General features: G+C 45.1%; 1 protein-coding gene across 5 annotated transcripts in view; it reads left to right on the top strand.

Annotated features, from left to right (window-relative positions):
* Positions 1–20,980, top strand: part of SVIL (supervillin) — a 950,451-nt gene that overhangs the window by 809,875 nt on the left and 119,596 nt on the right. For all 5 annotated transcript variants that reach the window (XM_069648084.1, XM_069648081.1, XM_069648082.1 and 2 more), the window contains one exon: positions 17,051–17,198. In XM_069648084.1, coding sequence (XP_069504185.1) covers positions 17,051–17,198 — 148 coding nt within the window. The remainder of the gene's footprint in view (positions 1–17,050; positions 17,199–20,980) is intronic.

Here is a 20,980-nt window from a genome sequence, read left to right as displayed (position 1 = left end):
TAACTGCTTTCTATCCTTTTCTACTTTTTTTGTAAGGGTTTTTGTAACCATATACAAAAGGAAAAAATAAAAAAAAGCTAAAATACTTGAGATACAAAAGGGTTTCCACCTGCCCTGGAAGCATGTATTATCACAGGAAAAATAAAAAGGGAAACTCAAGGGGCTCACCGCAACACTGCACAAAGTGTGGTGTAGTGCAATAATAAATTGTAGATGCCAGAAAACATGGGGGTGAGCATAACTTGATGAAAAAGAATCAAAAAAAGATAAAAAAGGGTTCAAAATGAGTGAGTGTGGAAAGGTTCCCACTCACTCGGGAGAATTAGATAAACCAAGAGTTGAGCAAAAAATGCTGGCGAACACACAGGTGGAGAGAATTTCACTCAAAAAGGTAAATCTACTCTTAACACTCAACCTCTCCACTGTAAACCCCCAGATGAAGGGACAGGAGGATTTAATCTACTCCTGGATGGATCTCCTGTTCCAGTCGTTAATACTTCATGGAGAGTCCATCAGCATTCTTCTCTTCGGTCCCTGCCCATGTTCTATGTTGAAGTCAAACCCTTGCAGGCTTGTTGACAACCTAAGCAGTTTAGGATTTTCTCCCTTCATCTGCACCAGCCATCTGAGGTTGGTGGTCAGTTTGAATTCTGAAAGTAGTGCCATACAATTATGGCCTAAACTTCAATGACCACAAAAATGGCAAAACACTTCACCTGCGTTCAATTGTTGCCCATCTTTTTTCCCTAGCTCTTAATGTCTTGCTGATGAAGCAGATGGGTCTGCTCCCTGCCTTTGCCATCAATTTAACTGCCCCATACCTGTATCGGCTGCATCTGTCTGCACAAGGAAGGGTTGTTCAAATCTGGAGCTCTCAGCACTGGAGCTTGGCACAGGGCATCTTTCAGCCTCGGAAAAGCTTTCTGGCACTTCACATTCCATTTCACCTTCTTAGGGTACTTTGGAGAAGAGATGCTATTCAATGGTGCTGCTATAGTTCCATGGTCAGCTGTAACATTCCTGTAGTAGCTAGTGAGGCCCAAGACTGCTCTCACCTGACTTTGAATAGTGGGGGCCTCCCAGTCCTGTACTGCTTGTACTTTGCTGGTTAAGGGCTTTATCTCACACCCTCACGCCCAAGGTAAACCACAGTGCTCTGACCAACTTGGCACTAGCTTGCTTTGATGGTCAGATTGGCTTGTTGAAGAGCCTGCACACTTTTCCAAGGTGGGAAAGATGTCCTTCCCAGGTAGGGCTGAACACTGCAATGTCATCCAGGTATGCCATGCAGAAGTTCTCTAGCCCACTCAGGACATGATTCACAAACCTTTGAAAAGTGGCAGTTGCATTCTTCAGTCTAAAAGGCATTACCTTGAATTGGTAGAGGCCTTCTGGAGTAGAAAATGCTGTTGGCTTCTTTGCATGGTCTGTTGGGGCTATTGAGCCTAAAGGTAGATCAAATGTGTTGAGGAATTTTGCTGAACTCTGCTTATCCACCAGCTCATCTCTTCTGGGGAATGGATGTGCATCAGTCTTGGTGACGGCATTGAATGCCCTCTAGTCCACATAGAATCTAAGCTCCTTAGTGCCTGCTTTTGGTACTAGCACCATTTCACTAGACCAAGGACTACTGGAGTGTTCAATTACTCCAAGGTCCAGCATCTTGTTGACCTAGGATTTGATGTGATTTCTCACCGTATCCAACATCCTGCAACTGTCACGCTCACCTGATTCCCACGGAGGCGCAGGTCTGGCTTCGAGTGCTGATGCTTCTTCAATGGTGAAGCGCAGGACTGAAGATGGACTCTCTGGCTCGCAGGAATATTCCCCTGTGCGTGAAAAGGGAGCATTACCCACTGACGGAATAATGCTCAAGCCTCCCACTCCCTTCCAACCCTCCACGATATCCTTCCTCGATTTCCCGTGAAGTCTCACCTTAGGGTCTGGAAGGATGAGTTCTCCATCCTGCTTCTGATGCAGGGGCGCGTTGAAACCCAGTTACTTCACTGGATTGAGGTTTGATGGGAGTTCAAATAAGCTTCACTATTCAGGTAAGGCACTGTAAGAGTTCTGTAGCAAGTTCAAAAGTTCAAGCTTAATAATAATGTTCATTGTCTTATTGCAGCAAGCGCTAACGCTTATGTCTTTTTCCCCTTAGGGGCCGGGGTCCGGAATGCCAGGAAGCGGCAGGACCCGAAATGAAATGGGAATGACCCAACAGGTAAGTCTTAGAAGGAAACTGAGCTTTTCCTATTCCCTTCCTTCTCTCACCTTGTGTTCTTGTCTTTTTCTCTCTAGGCTCTGGGAAGTGGCTGCGGATCCGGATGATCGCTGCTGAAGATGGAAGTGCCCAGGAAAGGTGAGTGAAATGCAGCGCTGCAGCGTTCGAAGCGAAATGCTTTTAAAATGATGTCTTCCCTTCAGGATTGTCGGTGTGATGTCTCTGTGATGCAGCTTTAGCAGGTAAGGTCTTCCTTCTCTCCAATTCTCTCTTAGCAGGTGACCCAGGATGCTGACAGGCGTGGCTGAAGTCCAGATGCAGGAGCTGACACGGTGAGCGTCCAGCTACGAGGAGCAGAACAACGCGAAGCGTGAGTTGCTGATCGGGCGTGGTTTAAATAGCTTTGGAAGAAGTTCCAGGTATGTATCCTTCCACCGATCAGGTATGTATCCTTCCCCGACCACACCCAGGGGAAAGTAGTCCCACAGGTAAAGTAGTTACATTCAGGCCTCAAGAGGGCCTGGATGTAGCAGCATCGTCTGCACCACGTAAGTGCACATTAAAACACTTGAACACTTGACTAGCTTTATGAGCCTGGCACCTAAGGCGCCAGGACAGGGGTCCAACATGAGCCTGGCGCCTAAGGCGCCAGGACTGTGTCCAAAGGGCCCCAGCTTGGGCCCGCTGACACTTCCCTGGGGGGAATGATGCCTGCCTCTGGGGTTGCTGGGTCGGACCTGGCTCCTTGGAGGTAGGCATCATGACAGCAACCCCTTCTTTTCACAGGGACATTGTCACCAGTGTCAGATGTCGTGCTGGCTCCAAGGAGTAAGGCCTGGTGTAGTAGCAAAACGGGGGCAAACTGAGTTAACAGAGCTTTGCCCGCCACTTGCTGTTTCAGTGTCTGATTAGTAGAGAGCCTTAACTCTTCTACTGAGCCATCTGTAGGGTGTCCTTGTAAAAAATCAAGGAGAGGCTCACTCCTTTTCTTGGTCAGATGCTAGAAGCAAAGCACCCATATTTTCTCTGGGGACATAAGTCTTCCGTCGGTTGGTGTGAAAGACCCTGGGGGCCTCCTTGGGGTTGCCCAAGTCAACCAAATAACTTAACTCTCCGTGTTTGCCTACAACCTTGAAGGGTCCAGTCCATTTATCTTGGGTTTAGGCCTTACTGGGACCATCACCAGAACTTGCAGGTCTGGTGTAAACTCCACAGTGTTATCCTTCTGGTCATACCAATGTTTCACTTGGGCTTGTCCAGCTTTCAAGTTCTCTGTAGCTTCAGACATACGTACCATCCTTTTTCTAAGTCCTAGCACATAGTCTGTGATCTTCGCTGGCTTGGAAGGTGGAGAAGCCTCTAGACCCTCCTTGACCTGATGTCCATAGAGGAGTCCAAATGGACTAAAGCCCACATCTGCATGAGGGACTTCTCTATGAGCATTGAGAAGGCATGGCAATAGAAGGTACACAAAAGTTAAACCCACTGTTTCCAGTAGATGACCCAAATGCACTCCTAAGGGGTAAACTCCCCTGATTGGTTCCTTTCAGTAAACAATTCACAAAACGGATAAATAATTAATATATACTAAAGACTCATAACATTTCTTTTATGTACCAATATTTATATTTGCAAAACTATATTAGCAAATCAACTGCTAACCACCAATTTACAACTGCATACAAAGTGCAGCTGTGCCAGTTTTAGAATTCAAAAATTGAATAAAGTTTGAACTATTTCTTGAACTCCGTATCCTCAAGTGTTACCCAATCGCGCTTAATGCATAGCTTTTTTTTCAAAGATCATCAAACAATTAACATTTTCGTCAACTGAGGTGAATCTTAGGATGTTACATTAGACTCCTCGAAAAATATTGCCTATTTGTTTAGGATTATAAATCCATCTTCAGGGCCTGTTCAATGTTCTTTGAATCTTGTATTTCCTCATATAACCTATACAATATATATATGGTTACTCTTTAGTATCTCTAACCATCCTTTCTATAAAATGTAATCATGCATCAAATAGTGTCCCATAATCTGCACTAACCTTCATGATGCGTATTAGTCACGCTTATTCTTGTACATATAATCAAAATTTAAAACTGAATATATGTGGCCATTCATCTGTAAAAGGTATAGATCATTGCACTTGTTGCCATAGGCTAAATGAGCTAGTCTCATCTGCATTGCCTCTCTGATCCCCAACGGGCTAACCCGGGTCTGTTAGTGATGCTGTTCTCTACACTCGATAAAGTTCCTCCTGTTCAAACAAGCCATAGGCCTTAATTATTATTCCCTCCATATCGCCATCCTAGAGCATAGCCCTCATTCTCCTACTTGCAGCAGCAGCGTTCCCTCTGTTGTCGAGCGCATGCTCAGCTGAATAACCCTATCTGGTGTTGTGTATCCCTTCTTTAAAACATTCCTTCACATCACTGCACCACGTGTCCTTGTTCAGTAGGTGCTGCTGAACCACGAATATGGCAGCCATCTTGTAAATTCCTAATCACTGTGATGGGCTATAACCCTAATCTTGCTTAACTGCATTCTCCTGCCCCAGCTTCTCTGTTTGCCTTCACAGGCATATTGTCAATAAATGGATATTGTTAACAACCCGTATTGAATTAAGGCACCCAAAACGGGCCCCTTTACACCAGATCGATCTTGCGCCTCAGAAATAATTAGTATAATTAAAAGCATGTGTGCAAGAGTTTAAGGGCCTTAAAACCTTTGTGTGGGACCCAGTCAGGCAGGAGGCACCCTAGGTGGCACAGATTCGGCTAGCCGGTCGGGTGCCACAAAGCCACTCCCCCTCATGCTCAGATGTTGGCACTGTTCACTGCTCACCGTATTAAGACTAGTTTCCTTTATCTTAGTAATGTTCAAGCCTCTCTTCGGTCCTTTAATTATACTCTGATCCCGACCCCAGTCAGGAGTGGGAATCCCTTATTTGTAGGGGTTAAATAAAGTCATGCTCACATCTCACATTAGCTTACGATTACACATTTTTGCATGTTGCAGAAACGAAATACGAATCAATGGTGATCAATTCCCACAGTTCTCAATGTATCTAATCCCACCTTACATTCAGAGCATCCCACTTGCTATGCCTGTTGATTTGCCTACCATCTCCCCTTTTACCCCTGTTCCGAAATTGGGAGTGTGGACCTCCTTTTTAATTTGATTTTCAGTCAGCCTAATATCAAGCACTTCACTTTCCACATAGCTTCTCTGTTAATCACACAGGGAATGAGTCTCCCATTAGGAAATGTGACTGTCCCGATCTCTCTGCAATATCCCTCACGTAAATCCCAGTAACTCACTCGATGCATACAGATAATAGCTATCATCCGTGCATAGATAGTCCGATAGTTCCTTGATTTCTCCTATTCACTTTAAAATCTCAAAGACATGCTCTTACCTTTCTAAGTGCATTTTGCTACAATACCGCTCTGTCGCCTCCATTAATAAAATGCTTCAACCATCCTACCACGATTCTCCATATCTTCAAATATTAAACCCAGACATCCAGTTGTTAGATACAGCCTGGTCACAATCTAATGTCTTACATCTCATGTTTAGCAGCTGCCTGATAGTACATTTTGGGCTGATGGTACATTTTGGGAAAGAAATGATGCAGTCACACTGTGTGAGACTACACAACACTTATCTGCTTGGTATTAGGTAACATTTTGGTATAGGTCTGTACTACACAAGTTGGTAGTGTGACTGAGCAGCCAGGCCTATCTCAAGAGTGGTAAATGTGAGCTGTAGAGCTGTACAAATTGAAATCCGTAAATACAAGTAGCCAAGTAACACTCAAGGTTTCAGTTATAAATAGTTATTTATTTAACATACCTTTTAACAAGGCAATTCATGTAACAATGTAAATATACTTTAAAATTACTTTTCAGAATCAAAACAAGTTGGTGGATAATCTTTCGATATGCTTCTTGCACAATTTCTGCACTCTGAGCTGACTTCAATCACAAGGACAGTAATGGATTTATTTATCACACTAGTTTGCAGATTCTGAGGTTGCAGAAAGGAAAGGTTAGGGAAGGGAAAAAGTTAAAACAGTTTCTCAGTATATGTGAGGACAACTAAATCTTCCAATGAAATCTAGATACGTCTTTCCCAGCAGTAAGTCTACAACAAGCTACCACCTATGAGGGACAAACCGTATCAAAGTCAATAGACTAGAGGAGTCTTCATGGGGCCAGGACAGTCAGTCAATTGGAGCACAGTCTAAAGGGCTGAGGCACTTCTTAAATCAAAGTCTTGCACAGTTGGAGCGTTTGTAGAAAAATCACTTGTTGGGTCACAAGCTGTCGAGGTGAAAGAGTTCACAGCAGTAGGGCTTCGCGGGGCAATTCAAAGGTCCAGGAGGATGCAGCAAGCTTTGTTCACGGATTCTTCGTTGGGTGTTTCTCCCAGTGGTCGACTCTGCTTCTAGTCCCAAAACCCACGCCTTTTAAGCATGTTGCTTCCATTCATGCACAGCCTACCTGTCACTCAGAGTGGCTGTCCTTGAAGGACAGCCAGCCAGCCAGCCAAACGGGACTGGGTGCATTCTGACACTCCCAGAGACAAAGGACAAGGGAGTTTCGGGACCCGCCCTCACATCCTGTCCTTCTAGACACACTGGAGCCAGAGGCAACCTGTCTCAACACAGAGTAAAACCCAAGAAAGACCTCGCAAACAGAAAATGGCGAAAAAGGACTGGGCCATTTTGACAAAATGGTCACCCATGGGTGCTGTACTGCAGCTGAGGGGTCAGCCTGCGGTAGAAAAGCACAATGGTAGGAAAAATTAAACCACTGCCACCAGCCATTTAAAGTAGTGTGGGTAACATCAAAATGTTACGTGAGAATGTTAAACATGCCAGTGGTGGGGGTGCGAGCTTCCCCTTCATTGCCTCCAGGCACTGGAACTCCCTGCCTCGTGCCCTCAGAGCTGAACCCTCTCATCTCGCCTTACGCAATGCAATCAAAACCAAACTGTTTGATTAAAACTTCACACACACTGCTTCAAAGGTCATCACACTGCCACCGCTACATCCCTAATGTAAACAACTGTATCCCATTTGACCTTGAACTCAGGGTACCCCAAGTCGAACAACTGTATCCGATTGATATGGAGTCCTGATATGCAGCTCAACATGTAACCCTGTGCTGCACTATCACACCTGTAACCTATCCTGTTTATCTAAACTCGAGTAAGGGCTAAGGTAACCTAGCCACTGATCTAAGTAATGTAACTTTGCCATGTTAACATGTGGGCTAATGTAAGCCAGCCGCCCACCTTTGTACTGTAACTAAGCCTTCTTCTTGTAACAGCGCCTCGATGCCCCTGGGTGTGTGCACGCTTTATAAATGCAAATAAATAAAATGTACGGCAAGTGGCTACTAGGTAACCCCCCAGCACTCCACATAAAATGATGTGTGCTGGACCTAAAAAGAGAAAAGGTAAGTAAAGTCCATTTCACTTTACAATTCTTGGGAACTGTAGTTCACACAAGAAAATGTATTTATACCTTATGAGAAATCAAAGAATTTTTCTGTGACACTGCACTGAAGGTGCTGTATGTCATCATACAAAAAGCAGATGACTGTGGAGTTTGTCAGACTCCAAAAACAGTGAAAACACACAATCCAAATCAGGTCAAAACACGAGAGAGTGAGAAAAAGGTCTCACTTACTCCAGGGTTAAAATTAAAAACTTCTAAGTCCAGCAAAAGAGCTGGGGGTCTCTTAGATTGAAGGGAATTAGCACAGAAATTAGAATTCTCCCTAACAGTACACTCCTGTACCTGGACACACCTGTTCAGCTTCTCACCATTCCTCATAGGGCAGGCCTGCTCACATCCTAGCCACCCCATAACACCTAGTCTCCCAAGTGATCTTTCACAGATTCAGTTGCTCCTCACAGATCTCACCTGCTCTCATTCTGACCATCCTCATTAGATGAAGCATGTTAAATCAGTCATTGTTCATCCCCCTTGGCACTAAACAGTCCGGACGGTCAAGCCACTCTACTTCCTTCTGCATTAACAATCAAGTCACATCTCCTCCACTCATCAGCTTTTGCACCTGCTCCAAAATGGCACATTTCATTTGTGCTACATTGTTTTGTATCTAGGAAGTGCATAGATACTGGTGAGTATAGGTTTCTAGTTTGTATGTTAGATTTGTGTTTGGTCCAAGAGTGTCTTAGTTCAATCTTTTTTTCCAGTGTGTGGAAGTGTGATCTCATTGCCCTTTATGACATGACTGCAGTGCTAACAGTTACTGCAAGGTTGTGTGCCCACAAAGCCTCTCCTGGTATTTTTTGATGATGTAAGTTCAGATTTCACTCGGGTGTTTTTGATGGCCTGACTGTCCTTGTATGAAAAAACTGGTGGATTTTGGAATAGTTTCTTCAATGTTGAGTCATCTGCTTTTTTGACCAGTGTGTTTTGATCACCCGTTTATTTTTTGACCTATAGAATAGGTGGTCACGTAGACCAGCGGACGACAAACCTTCGCTGGCTTTGGTGTAAGCAGATTCTCGTTTTGTATGGGATACCTTTTCGACTACTTTCTGAATCATATTTTCATCATATTGCCTCGCTAGAACCTCCTCTCTCAAAATTAATGATTGTCTTTCATACTCCTCAGAACTTGAGATATTCCATCTGTACCACAGAAACTGACTCAAACGTGTGCTATCTAATGTACGTTTTGGGTGGAAACTTGTAGCCAGTAGCAAACTATTCCGGTCTGTAGGCTAAGTGAAAATTCTTCTGTTTAACTTATTAACTTCCTAGTATTTCTCTATATCCAAGAAGTGTATTTTCGTTTCACTATTGTCTGTTTTTGAATTTTATACTAGGATGCATCTGATTCATCATCTCGAAAAAGTTTTGTAACTCATGTACTGGACCCCTCCATATGCCAAATGCATTGATGTATCTCAGGTAGAGGGATAGCTGTTTCATCCCATCTTTATGAGTTTATTACATGTTCAGATTCAAGATAGAACATGAAGTTATTAGCGTAGCTAGGGCCTGAAAGTTGTAAGTAAAATGTATAATTTAACCTAAAAAGTTGTTCATTAATACCAACTTCAGAAGAGTAAGAAAATTCTTGTCTGCACTGCATGTTGTATTCACCAGTAATGGCCATTTCATGGTCTCCAGCCCCACCTCATGTGTTATGTTTGTGTACAGTGAGGTCACATCCATGGTAAATAAAATGTCTCATCCAGGTACAAACTCGTGGTGTTCAGTTTTGTCAAAAGATATGTTGTGTCCTTAATAAAGGTTGCACTGGCTTGAATGAATGACTGAGTTGCCCTATCCAGGTTTTGAGCCATGGGTTCAAGTAGACTTCCCATTGCTGAAATTATTGGGCGTCCTGGAGGATTGGTGCGCCCCTTGTGACTCTTTGGTAGTAGGTGAAATACTGGCATTATTGGGTGTGTTACTTCTAGAAATCTCATCTTTTCCGTTATGAACCCTCTCATGTCTGCCTCAAGTGTTTCTTTAGTGAGTGATCTTAATTTTCAGTTGGGTCAAATTATATTTCTAGATATGTCCCCCTGTCTTGCAGCTGTCTTTCTGCTCCCCTTACTTTCTTGAAAATTGAGTTTTTTCCCCAAGAGAACGACAAACTCTCAAGAGACTGTTAGACAACCAGAACCAGCTGATAAAGGGGTAGCTTTGGATTACATATAAGAGCTGAATGTACTCCGGGTTGAAAAAAGGGGCGCACTTCCAAAGTGATCAAGCTTCCCCTTGATATTGTATACCACAGACATTGTCCCCGTAGCGGCCCACTTTGCCCACCACTCCAGGCGCCAGACAGCGAGAGAGTGTCCAAACTACATGCCGGCAGATGTGTGCCCCCGACTACCATGCCCTCACAGATGCACCAGTGCACGTGCTACAGTGCCTGCATGTCGAGGGAGAAAATACAGGCTGTATGTCAGACCACGGCATCCACCAAGACCAAGGAGGACCCTCGGTCTGGAGCAGCCACATAGAAGGCCACGACCACCACCAGCCCTCTCCCCTTGCAGAGGGTAGGGGAATTCTTCTCGGAGAGATCACTGCTGCTGCTGAGGCACCGATGCACCTTGGGTTGATGTGCTGCCCCACGGGATCCACACCAACCTCCAGGCTTAGGAGAGAAGAGTACTCATACGCACTGCCACTCCTCACAGCTTGGCCCAGATGGCACGCACCGATGACACATGCAGGCCCAGAGCGCCAGGCATTGCAATCCCTGCTCCAATATCAGCGAGCAACTAGTCAATGCCTCAACGGCAGACTTGCGAGCCCGCCCAGTCAGAAAGCGTTCGATTATGGAGATCTGATGTTTGGCAGACCTTCAATCTACCGCTGCCAATCTGAATGCTGTGCAACAGTGCTCCCTAGTCCTGAATCTTTTTAAGGGAAGTAAAGCCTTCAGCTTCACTTGCCTTTTGCTCACTTTTTATGGGGAAACTGATGAGTCCTTCAGACCTGCAATGCAGTGGAATGGGGATACTTGTGTATCACCCTATCCTTTTTAAACATGGTTTCTCTGCTTACTTTTATGTGCCTAAAGACAAGTTGGTGACAGCAGTTACATTTTTACTACTTATCTTTGGTGTGCACATTAGCGTTTAGCACGGATGGCTAGTGTCCTTAAATGGTAGTGCCACAAGATTTTCACTTATCTGGCCATATTGCAGTATGGCCGCCTTCCTGCCTTCTGAGGTCAGGAAAGTCCTTATAAGTGTGGGTGGGGATGGGGGTGGGTGGGGTTGGCTGGCCTGGGAATGGAGGCTGGAACTATCTAGTCCCAGTTCACATCATTGTCTGTAACTGTGGCGAATGTGAAAACGGTAGTTGCCATGATTGGATATCTACTGGCTGTTTGAATGGTGCAGATCCTCGCCATTAATGGTTATAGACTTGCTTCAGTTCAGACTTTGAATAAGAGGACTTCTGTAGCTTTGTTGGTGCCAAGAATCCCTCGAAGAACAACAGACCGTTGATGACCTGAAGACCACCTGAAGTGGTCTAGCATCCCCTCCAGTGTCCGACCCGAGCCCTGCTCCTCTGCTTGATCTCCGAAGACCCTGGGCGATGGTTTGTGCCTTGAACTAGAGGGACTAACTAGTCTCAACACCTTGAAAATCCAGCCCTTCAGAGCCTTTGGAAGTGTCCATGCACAGCCTGGTGTACTGACCAGCTTTCTCCATAAGCATTGCTGTTCTGAATTGAAGTCCTTAACTTTGGTGGTCACCAGCTTGTGCCAGAGGTCACTGACCCCCGATCGCAATCCCCCTTCCCCCCCCCCCCCCCAACACCCCGAATGTCAGCTTCCCACCTTCACAGGAACGTGTACTGGAGCAGCTGCTGTGACCGCGACTGGAAGGGCCACTTGTCGCCTGCAAATGGTTATGGTCGCTGGAACTCTCCTTCCTTCATCCAGAGAAGTGTTCTAAGGAGGCCTACATCTTTGGAGTCTGCATTCCTAAACTGACAGGGTTTGCATCTTGCATTACCAGCCGACCGAAAGAATGCTTGAACCAGCAACTCCTGGGCACCCCTCACTGGAAATCGCATCAGAAGATTGAGCCCCCAGCGACCCACAGACGGTCCACAAACACATCTGGGGAAATCATAGTAAGGGGGTGTAAGTAATTGTAATTGTTCATTGGTAAAGCGCTTATACACAAGTGAAGTGCTTCAAAGCACTTCAAGTCGGGAAGGGAATGAGGGATTACAGTCATTCTTAGGTCTTGAAGATTCTGAATGATCAAACAATAACGAGCATACTATGCCATAGGCATATCTACTAGTGTGTGTGACAAGGAGTGAGGAGAGAAGGGGGGTGGGAGGAGAGGGAAAAGGAACATACAGTACAATAAACTACAGTGCTAGGCCTGGCTAAGGAGGGGAGACGGAGGGAGGACAGGACAGACTTGTTAGGCCTAGTACAGTCAAGGTCGTGCAAGTGCGCAGAGACGGGAAGTACAAGGGACTGGGAGGGGGACAAGTGCAGAGTGGTTGCTCCTCTCATGGAGCATGATGCAGTAGTACTAAGCAAAGTGCAGGACTGGGGAGGTGCCTTGTTACGCTCACCTGGTATCCACAGGGACGCCACCCAGCCGGGTTACTCGCTGGTATGCTTCTCAGCTTTGCCCTGATGAGGTCTGCGGGGAAGGTTCAATACAGGAGGACTGTGTTCAAGACTGACCGACTGGGGTAAGTATCCTCCCTCCACCCCCGTATGATTTCAGTCCCTCTGGCGCCCTCTCCTCACCTTGTGGTAGAATTAGGCGTGCTCTCCGTCCTGCCTTCTTTGCAGGGGCGAGTTGTCTTTCATGGGCGAGTGCGGTCCAGTTAGTTCACTGACGCCGGCCCATTTGATATTGTTCAGGTAGGTCTTATTGCTGTTTAGTTTTGTTGCTATCCTGCATGCCTTTCTTTGTTTAAAATGTTTTTCTTTTCTACCTTAGATATGTGGAGCTTCAGTGCGGCGAACTGGCTTGGTTGAGCCCAGCTGGTAAATGATGGCGCATTAAGAGCGCTATGATGCGGTAAGTAAGCGCTATGCGCAGCGCTGCGAAGTCTTGCCTTTGCTAACCTGTGTTTTCCTTCCTTGTAGGTCGCGGTGTTCTTCAGCGCGAGTGGAATGTCCGGAGTGGTGCCAGCCGAGAGGCGACCAGCTAGGTAAGCCTTTTGAGCAGTTCGTAATTTGTAAATGCCTCTACTGCTTTCTTTAATGTTGCCTCGATCTTCCTCTTTCAGGTCGTTCTGTCCGGGAGGCGTGCATATTCGAGGAAGCTGTTCTCAGTAGCTGGGAGTGTTTAAAGATGAAGACTGCAGGTAAGATGCTGCTGCTAATGATGATACTTTTGTCTCCTTGCCGGTTCTTCTTCTCCGAGGTTCGAGGGAATAGCTGGACACGGTGAGCGTCAGGTTGCAAGCTGCAAAGTAACGCGAAGCGTGTTGTCTTGCTCGGGTGTGGTTTAAATAGCCCCAACAAAATAGTCCAGGTAAAGTAGTCCCTAGGCTACCACACCCAAAACACTAGACTGCATAGCTTGGTTCTTGGGAACCAAGCTATGTGGTTGCCTCCATGTTGGCTGACAATACAATAAAGTAGTTCCCAAGCACATTGTTTTTCATGGTGTATGAGCCTGGCGCCAATGGCGCCAGGACTGGCCCCATGAGGGCTTTTTAAGAGGATGCCAGGCTCCAGAGGCCCGAGTCCTGACTCCACCTGGCCAATGGGTTTGCCAGAGGGGGTTTTGGGCGTGGGTCGTGACATGCCTGTGACCTGTAGGGCTCTGGAGGTGCACCAGGCAACCAGTCAGCAAGCTGAGCAGATTGGGGAAGAGAAAGGAGGGAAATGAGAGAGGAGGTTAGCAGGGGAGAGCAGGAGGAAGAGGAAGGCCTTGAGTAATTTCTGGAACTTGAGGTCGGGTTCATGATGGAGAGAGGCAAGGAGGCTGTTCCAGAGGGAGGCACCTCCAGATAAGGCTCTACTGCCAAATCTCTATTTTGAAAAAATGGCTCAACTGCCGAGAGTTGGAGGAGGCAGAGCTGAGGGCTCTAGACTAGAGTATTTGGGAAGAGAGCATTATAGATAGTAAGGGCCCTGGCCCCAGAATGCCTTGTGGTCTGTGCAGAGGGACTTGAACTTGGTCCTTGCAGCCACAGGGAGCCAGTGGAGTGATTTCAGTGCCAGAGAGATACGGTCCCTGGGCTGGAAGCCAAGGATACGTTTTGCGGTTCTGCTCTGGATAAGTTGAAGAGGTCAGCAAGAAGAAGTAGGAAGATTGAGAAAGAGACTTTAGCAGTAGCCAAGTCTGGAGAGGACTAGGGCTTTGGAGACAGTGAACCTCTGGGGGAAGGTGAGAAAAGGTAGAATACCTCCGAGGAGGTGCCGCTGGTAGTGAGATTTTTTGGACATGTCAGTGATGTGAGAAGAGAAGGAGAGAGAGTCACAGATGATCCCTAGATTTTTTGCCTCACATGTGGGTAGGGGTGCAGGACCAAGGGAGGCCAACCAGAGTGAAAGTGGGAGCGGGTGTCCCATTGAGGACTGTTGGCATTAAGGCAGAGATCATTAGTAGCACACCAGGACTGAATTGCGGACAGTCTGGAATGAGCGAGCAGGAAGAGGAGGCTGAGGGTAGCCTGAAAGAGAGCGGTCTCATCCGCATAACACTGAAAGTTGGAGGTGAAGGCAGAGATCAACAGCGTCAAAGGGGCCATGCAGACATTGAAAAACCAGGGGGATAGATTGGATCCTCGGGGGACACCACAAGTTGAGATAGTGATAGCGGAGAGAAAAGACACAAGTTCCATCTGGGGAGGACGGTCAGATAGAAAGGACACAAGCCACGCCAGGTCCTGATCTGTGATGCAACGGGAGTTAAGGATGTTTAGGATGTTGTGGTTTACTGTATCAAAAGCAGGGGACAGGTCAAGGAGAATGAGGACAAAGGGAGAGTTGGAGTCCAGGTTTGCGAGCAGGTTTTCACGGGTGTTCAGAAGAGCAGTTTCCATGCCTATGGTGCTCTAAAGCCAGACTGATGATCATGAAAACAACCAACAGGTTTTGTGTGGAGGGTAAGCTGAGAGATAGCCAACTTCTCCAGGAGTTTGTCCAGGAAAGGAGGGATGGAGATAGAGCAATAGTTTGCTGGAATAGAATGGTCGGCAGAGGGTTTTTTGAGCAGAGGGAGCACAAGAGAATGCTTGAGAGAAGTAGGGAAAGCTCAAGTGGCGAAGGAGAGGTTGCAGAGGTCTGCCAAGGCTGGAGCTAGAGAGTCAATGTTGTCCTTGATGGTTTTGGGGCAATGGTCCACCTGTTTGGAAGAGGCTTTCATAGACCAGACTTGTCTAGAAACGTCCTCGGGTGAGACCGGGGAGAGGGAGTAGAGAAGAGGGGGCATGATGGGGTGGCCGATGGGGGCCCAGGAGGTGATGGTGAATGAGTGGGTGCAGAGGAGAGGTAGGACAGAATGTCCTGTGTTTTGGGGGTGAAGCAGCTTTAGTGTGCCTGTCCCCATGCCCTCCATAGGATATCATTGGGAGCAAGTCACCATTCTACTCACCTTTCATTGTCGAGGTGCCCTGCCCCTGTGTTAGCCTTGGGTCTGGAAGAAAATGGAACCCAGTTTTTCTTTGTTAAATTCTTGAATAAGCTGGTAATAGTTTGAAACTGTTGCCACCGAAAGCCCATTGGATAATTTCTAAAGAAAACTCCTACTGGTGAGAAACACACAGCTGAACGCTCTGACTTTTGGGCACAAGGTTCAATTAAACTCGGGGTTTGGACTTCTCAAGTTAGGGTATTGCTCTTGTGATTTGGTTGCAATCATTTACTGCATCTAACTTATTTACCTGTTTTGCTTGATTGTTATCTGATGTTTATTAAGTTTACCTACTGATGACTGTATATATTTGTATTCTAGAGTGTTGTGTGATAATACTACATTTTAGATACATTTTCATGAGGCCTAAATTAACTTTTTTTCTTAACTGACTTCCTAAATTGTATTATTATGTGCCATACTGTGTGGACTCATTGAGGCCTCTTGACCCCACTCGCCTGAGACAAAGCCTTGACTGTTTCCCACACTACCTTGAGTTTTGGCTAACCTCTGAGCTTCTTCATAAGTAGGGCGGCCTCCTAAAATCTGTCAACCAGGCCAGATTCTAGAGGTCCATCTTAATAAGAATCATTAACAGATAGAACATTACTGAACATGTGTGTGTTGTTCCCCTATCTCTCTCTGCTTCCATTCGCTCAATGTGCCCTTTCTCTCTCACAGCGCCCTTCCTCTCTCACCTGCTACCTGTGTCCTAATGAAACCATGCTATCTAGAATTATGTACACTGAATAGCGCCATCATGGCTCTTCTATCCGGGTTACTGCCTCTTGTTGCCATCATTAGTATTGTATACAGTAGAAAAGTCTTGAGTGTTCTTGGTGAAGGAAAGACCCCTCACTTACCTTATCAGCACATTAGTTCCACAGAGTCCTGTAGCATAGTGCCACCCTCGCCTGCTAAACATGGAACCCCAGTGATGTCGTTTGACCTCCCAGCAAAATATTTAGCTTGAAGGTGGTACGTTTTGACTTTTTTCTGATTGTAGAAAGGTTTTGTGGCAGCTGAGTTAATCCCAAAGGGTTGCTTTTGCTCAGTTTGCACGGGGGCCTGGATTTGGGGTTCACAAATTGAAGCAAAGGGCTCATCTACTTCCAGTGTTTCTTTAATTTAGCTCTTTGTACTGTGGATTTACTGCTTTCTGACCAGCTCCAACTTTTTGCAGTTCAAGGAAGTGGGGCTGGAAATTAGCCACTACACCACACACCCTCCCCGACTCCCTTGATTGCACTGAATTGCGGCCATGCATTTTGCTGCGTGCAGCACAATTCATAAGACTAAACACTGCAAAAACTCTCCTTCATATCCTAATTACCTTTGCTTTAAACCCTTGCTCGAATGCGTTTTACCTGAAAAATACATTATTGTGAACTTTAAGTGAAAAAGGAAGTTCTCTTTTTGTATTTCCTTTGCACGCCTGTTGTCCTGGGACTCTTGAGTATTCGGTCAACTACTCATGAGTAGTTTCCCTCCTTTCTCAGTGCGGTCAGATCTCCTTTCAGGATATGTGTAGTTGTCCTCCATCTCTGCAAGTTGGTGTTGATTGGCAGGAACCCTGATACTTTGAGTAATTGTTTACCTGACTGTATGATGTAAAGCTATTTTTGTGGGCAGGATGGTAACCGATCTCTTAATTCTAATATACCCTTGTCTCTTTATTTTGCAGAAAAGGACAGGGACGTCCTGATTGGGCCATTTTTGGTCGAATCACAGAACATAATGAAACTTTACTGTTTAAAGAAAAATTTCTTGATTGGACTGAAATGAAGAAACCAGTGGAAAAGAATGTGGTTGAGGAAATCATGACGCAGAAGGTACTAATGATGAATCCGTAGTTCTTTGGAAGAGAAGCCTTGGCTACTTAAGAGGCTTCTACCTCTACTGTAAAGTCCCTTCTGCTTATTTGGTTGCTGGGAGTAAACAACTTTACTTTGCAGTATACAACTGGCCAGAATTTTATTGAACACATTTATTCTGGAGCTTAAACTGCCAGACCATTAGAGATGATGGGGATGGTCCCAGGGTATAATTCTGCCACACTGTAAATGTGTGAGTCAGTGCCCCGTCCGCATTGTAACGCTGTCATCAAATGTTTGGTGAATTGAGCGTTTTTTTTCCCATTTTTAAATTGCCACTCATGAAACAGTTTAATATTGAAGGAACATTATTCTGAAAGTGAAACCTATTCAAGGAGATAGTTTGCAGAAATACATTATGTAATTAAAATGATTATAATTTTTTGGATACGTGATTTCAATGTGGCGCTGTAGATGTTTGTAATCACACCAGTCGGAAAGCTGCATTGCCTGATCATGTTAATTCCCCCCCCCCCTTCTTGCATTTCCTTTTACAGCCAAAAAGGGTCGATGCTGGCAATCACAAAAGGCCCTAACCGCTGTTGGGTAACATGTTCACATCCTATCAGTGTGACACAATAGGTACCTCAATCTATGCCATCAGCGTGAAATAATGGACATTGCAGCACACCAACCATAAAAATATCAGTCTTTTGAGGGAATGGATTATTTTGGGGGAATGTGTGTGTGTGTGTCATTAAAGGTTGACAGGAAGTCAGTTGATTTGTTATAAGTGGAGGGAAGGTGGTGAAAGACTTCTCTGCTTGTTCAAAAGCAGAAGATGATAATCAGAAAAATGCTTGCCTGGTGTCTTCATGGTTTCTAAAGATCTGCGCTCAAGACACCGGTGCGGATGATCTGTTGTTGGTGTTCTAGTTTGAGAACCATTCCTAACCTGAGTGTTACTCCCAAGTCCACTGAATCAGAAAGTTGAAGCACGTGTTCATTGTTTCCAAGTATTTCTCTAGTTTGATGAACCGATGACTTTTTGTTGGGTACTGCCTATTGTTCTCAATAGGTTTCTAGTTTTAGAAGATTGTGCCGATGAATCATTTTTTTCTGCTAGTGTTTTACCGGCGCATTACCTGTGGTATGTTCGAAAGGTTGTTTTCCTTAATGTGTTCGACTGTACTTGTACTAAAGTTTGAAATCTGATTATTGATAAAGTGCTGTTATAGTAATCCTGTTGCTCTAACTAGTCTTTAAAACTGCGTCATTTTCATTATTTACAGTAGCATGTCATTGTACATGATGGTTGTCATTCAAAGTGCAATCGAAAGTGGGGTAATCTGATGCACCGTTGGTGGTGGTCCAGAACACCAACTTGCAGCGTACCTGGATTTGTGCAAGGATTTTAATCCCACATGTCAAACGTGCATGCCACACGAGTAACTGGCGCATTTCATAACACACCCTTCAGATCAAAGGGTGTGCACTGAGATGGGATCTTCCTACAGCAGGACTACGGACAGGACCAAAGCATGAGGGTTGCATTTTTTTGTAATTTTCTTTTTTTAGATTTCCACTCTTGAATCCAGGTTGATTGTGTGGCCACTATTGAGTTGGCTATTTAAGATGCATATAAACGTGAGTGAATCTTTGGGGCAAAATGCATGGACAACTGTTGTGCCCAGTACCTGCTAAGCTTGGAAGTCTGTCTTCAAGGACTTCGATCTTGCAGTCCTTTCTCCTGTTGCATGCAGGTACCTGTGCATGAATTACATGTTCTGCACCGACTCCACCAAACACTTCCTTCAAGCATTAAATAATTTTGAGCCTATGTTATATGGATCTGTAATTATTGACAGAATAAGTATATTTTGTCAGTGTACTGGCCTTTATTCTTTTATTTTGGTTGTTGATATAGTTACCTATCTGAAGTAGTCCAAAGAAGAAACAAGGACTATTATGTTAATCTTCATTACCATAGGTACAATCTGAACAGTTGTGCACTGGTGGTCAGTAGCAAGCAATCGATTCCAGTATAGTTCCAAAGAGGAAAAGAAATGCTACCTGTCCGAAAATATCACAAATCCATTTAAGTTTCTTACAAATAAGTAATCCGACGGTGAGTTTTTCTAACATATGATGATAATGGCAAAATCTGTTTTCACATGGCACATACTCTGCGAAAGAGTGCAGTGGTGTTGTAATAGGGGCTCTAATGAACTCCTGTCTGAGTATTGTAAAAGGCAAAACCGTCACACCGAGTGGGACAGGTATGCCCAGATATGGGTCCCTTGGGTCCTGAGTATGCTGGGCCTAGAGTCTCAGGCTACTCCTCACTGATGAGGCCCAGCAAGGCCGAACATTTTTTGGAGATGCTTGTGGTCTCGTGCTGAAGGGATGTAACCTACTAGTTTGGACTAGACTGCCCCTTTTGGGATGGGACCAAGCCTAATTTGTTTATGGTCTTTCCCCTTTTGTAATGGCTTGGCAGGCGGCGAACGATGGTCTGGAGGGGGTTGCCCATAGCAATGTCAGAGGTTAAGATACATTCTAAACCTTCCAGTCATCACCTTTTGTGTTGCTGTATTGTAACAGGCTTCATAGCAAATCTTCCAAAAGGTCTGCTGAAATATTTCCAAAAGATGCAAAACTGTGCTTTTTGGACTCTTATAGACTTGGCTATTTGAATATGTATGGAAGGGCCTGGAACATTATTCGCTGGCTTCCTTTCTGTGATTAAGGCTTGACTCTGGTCTTCAGGTGACTCTCGTGTCGAGCTCCACCCTCTCTGTGAGCTCTTCAACACTTTCTCTTTCTAGATCAGGAACCAAAATTTGCTTGGCATTCTTAAGACTAACTTTAGTTAAAGGGTTTTTTTTTTCCCCCTTTGTTAAGCAAGGGCCCAGAACAAGTTGTCACTCATGCTTTGAGGCTCCCCCTTTCATTTGGCATTTTGCACATTTCTCAAAGCTCATCCTTTTCAGTCTTTTATTCAAGTCCCTGTAAAACACCTGTGTGAAATATAATTTCAGACCAGTGCCCGAGAGACCATTAACTTGGCATCGGCCCTGTGTACATGTTTTCACTTACTCATTGGATTGTTTTCCTTCTACTAGTAATATATATATATTCTGGCCTGTGGTTAATCGTGAATCTAGTCATGTGCATATCTAATCATTCCACACTCACTGTACGCATATTTGGAATGCCCTTAACCTCGGTCACTAGGCAATACAATGCTAGTATGCAGATGATCCTTTGCCTGTTATTTTTCTTTGGTATTCCCCATTGTTTTCTGTCAGGCTTGACTTTGGCTTTTCCAGTTAGTGATATATATGTGATATATATGTATACAATTAAACAATTAAAGATCTGTAAAATGCATTGCAGATAGGTCTTTGATATCATTACAGGTGTCAGCGATGACCTAATCACATGATACAGGTCGTAGGCTGTTTCCTGTAAGCGTTTCTCCTCAAGGAATCCCATTTTTCTCAAACCTCAAGGCAATTTGGGAGGTAGCACAGGAAAATGGGTCTTTGCAAGGTGCTCCCCCAGCCCTGTTTGAATATCGGCTGTGCCTTTCCACATTTTCATGAATTGTAAGTAGGGAACATAGATGTTCTTCGTTTGGGCTGTGGTCACTGAGTCTGGTGTCCTATGCGCGAGTCCACTGCATATCCTCTTCTGTCCCCTCTGAACTGTAGTCGAGTGACTGAGGAGTTGGATTGTTGTCTCGTTTTCCAATGAACCTTGCAGGAGATTGTTCATTATTAGATGGGCATTGCTTG

The sequence above is a fragment of the Ambystoma mexicanum genome, chromosome 2q, assembly GCF_040938575.1.
Source record: "Ambystoma mexicanum isolate Mex_15411 chromosome 2q, UKY_AmexF1_1, whole genome shotgun sequence".
NCBI classification, from domain to species: Eukaryota; Metazoa; Chordata; class Amphibia; order Caudata; family Ambystomatidae; genus Ambystoma; species Ambystoma mexicanum.
The sequence above is the reverse complement of the archived record's forward strand: the minus strand, read 5'-3'. Positions and strand labels throughout refer to the sequence as shown.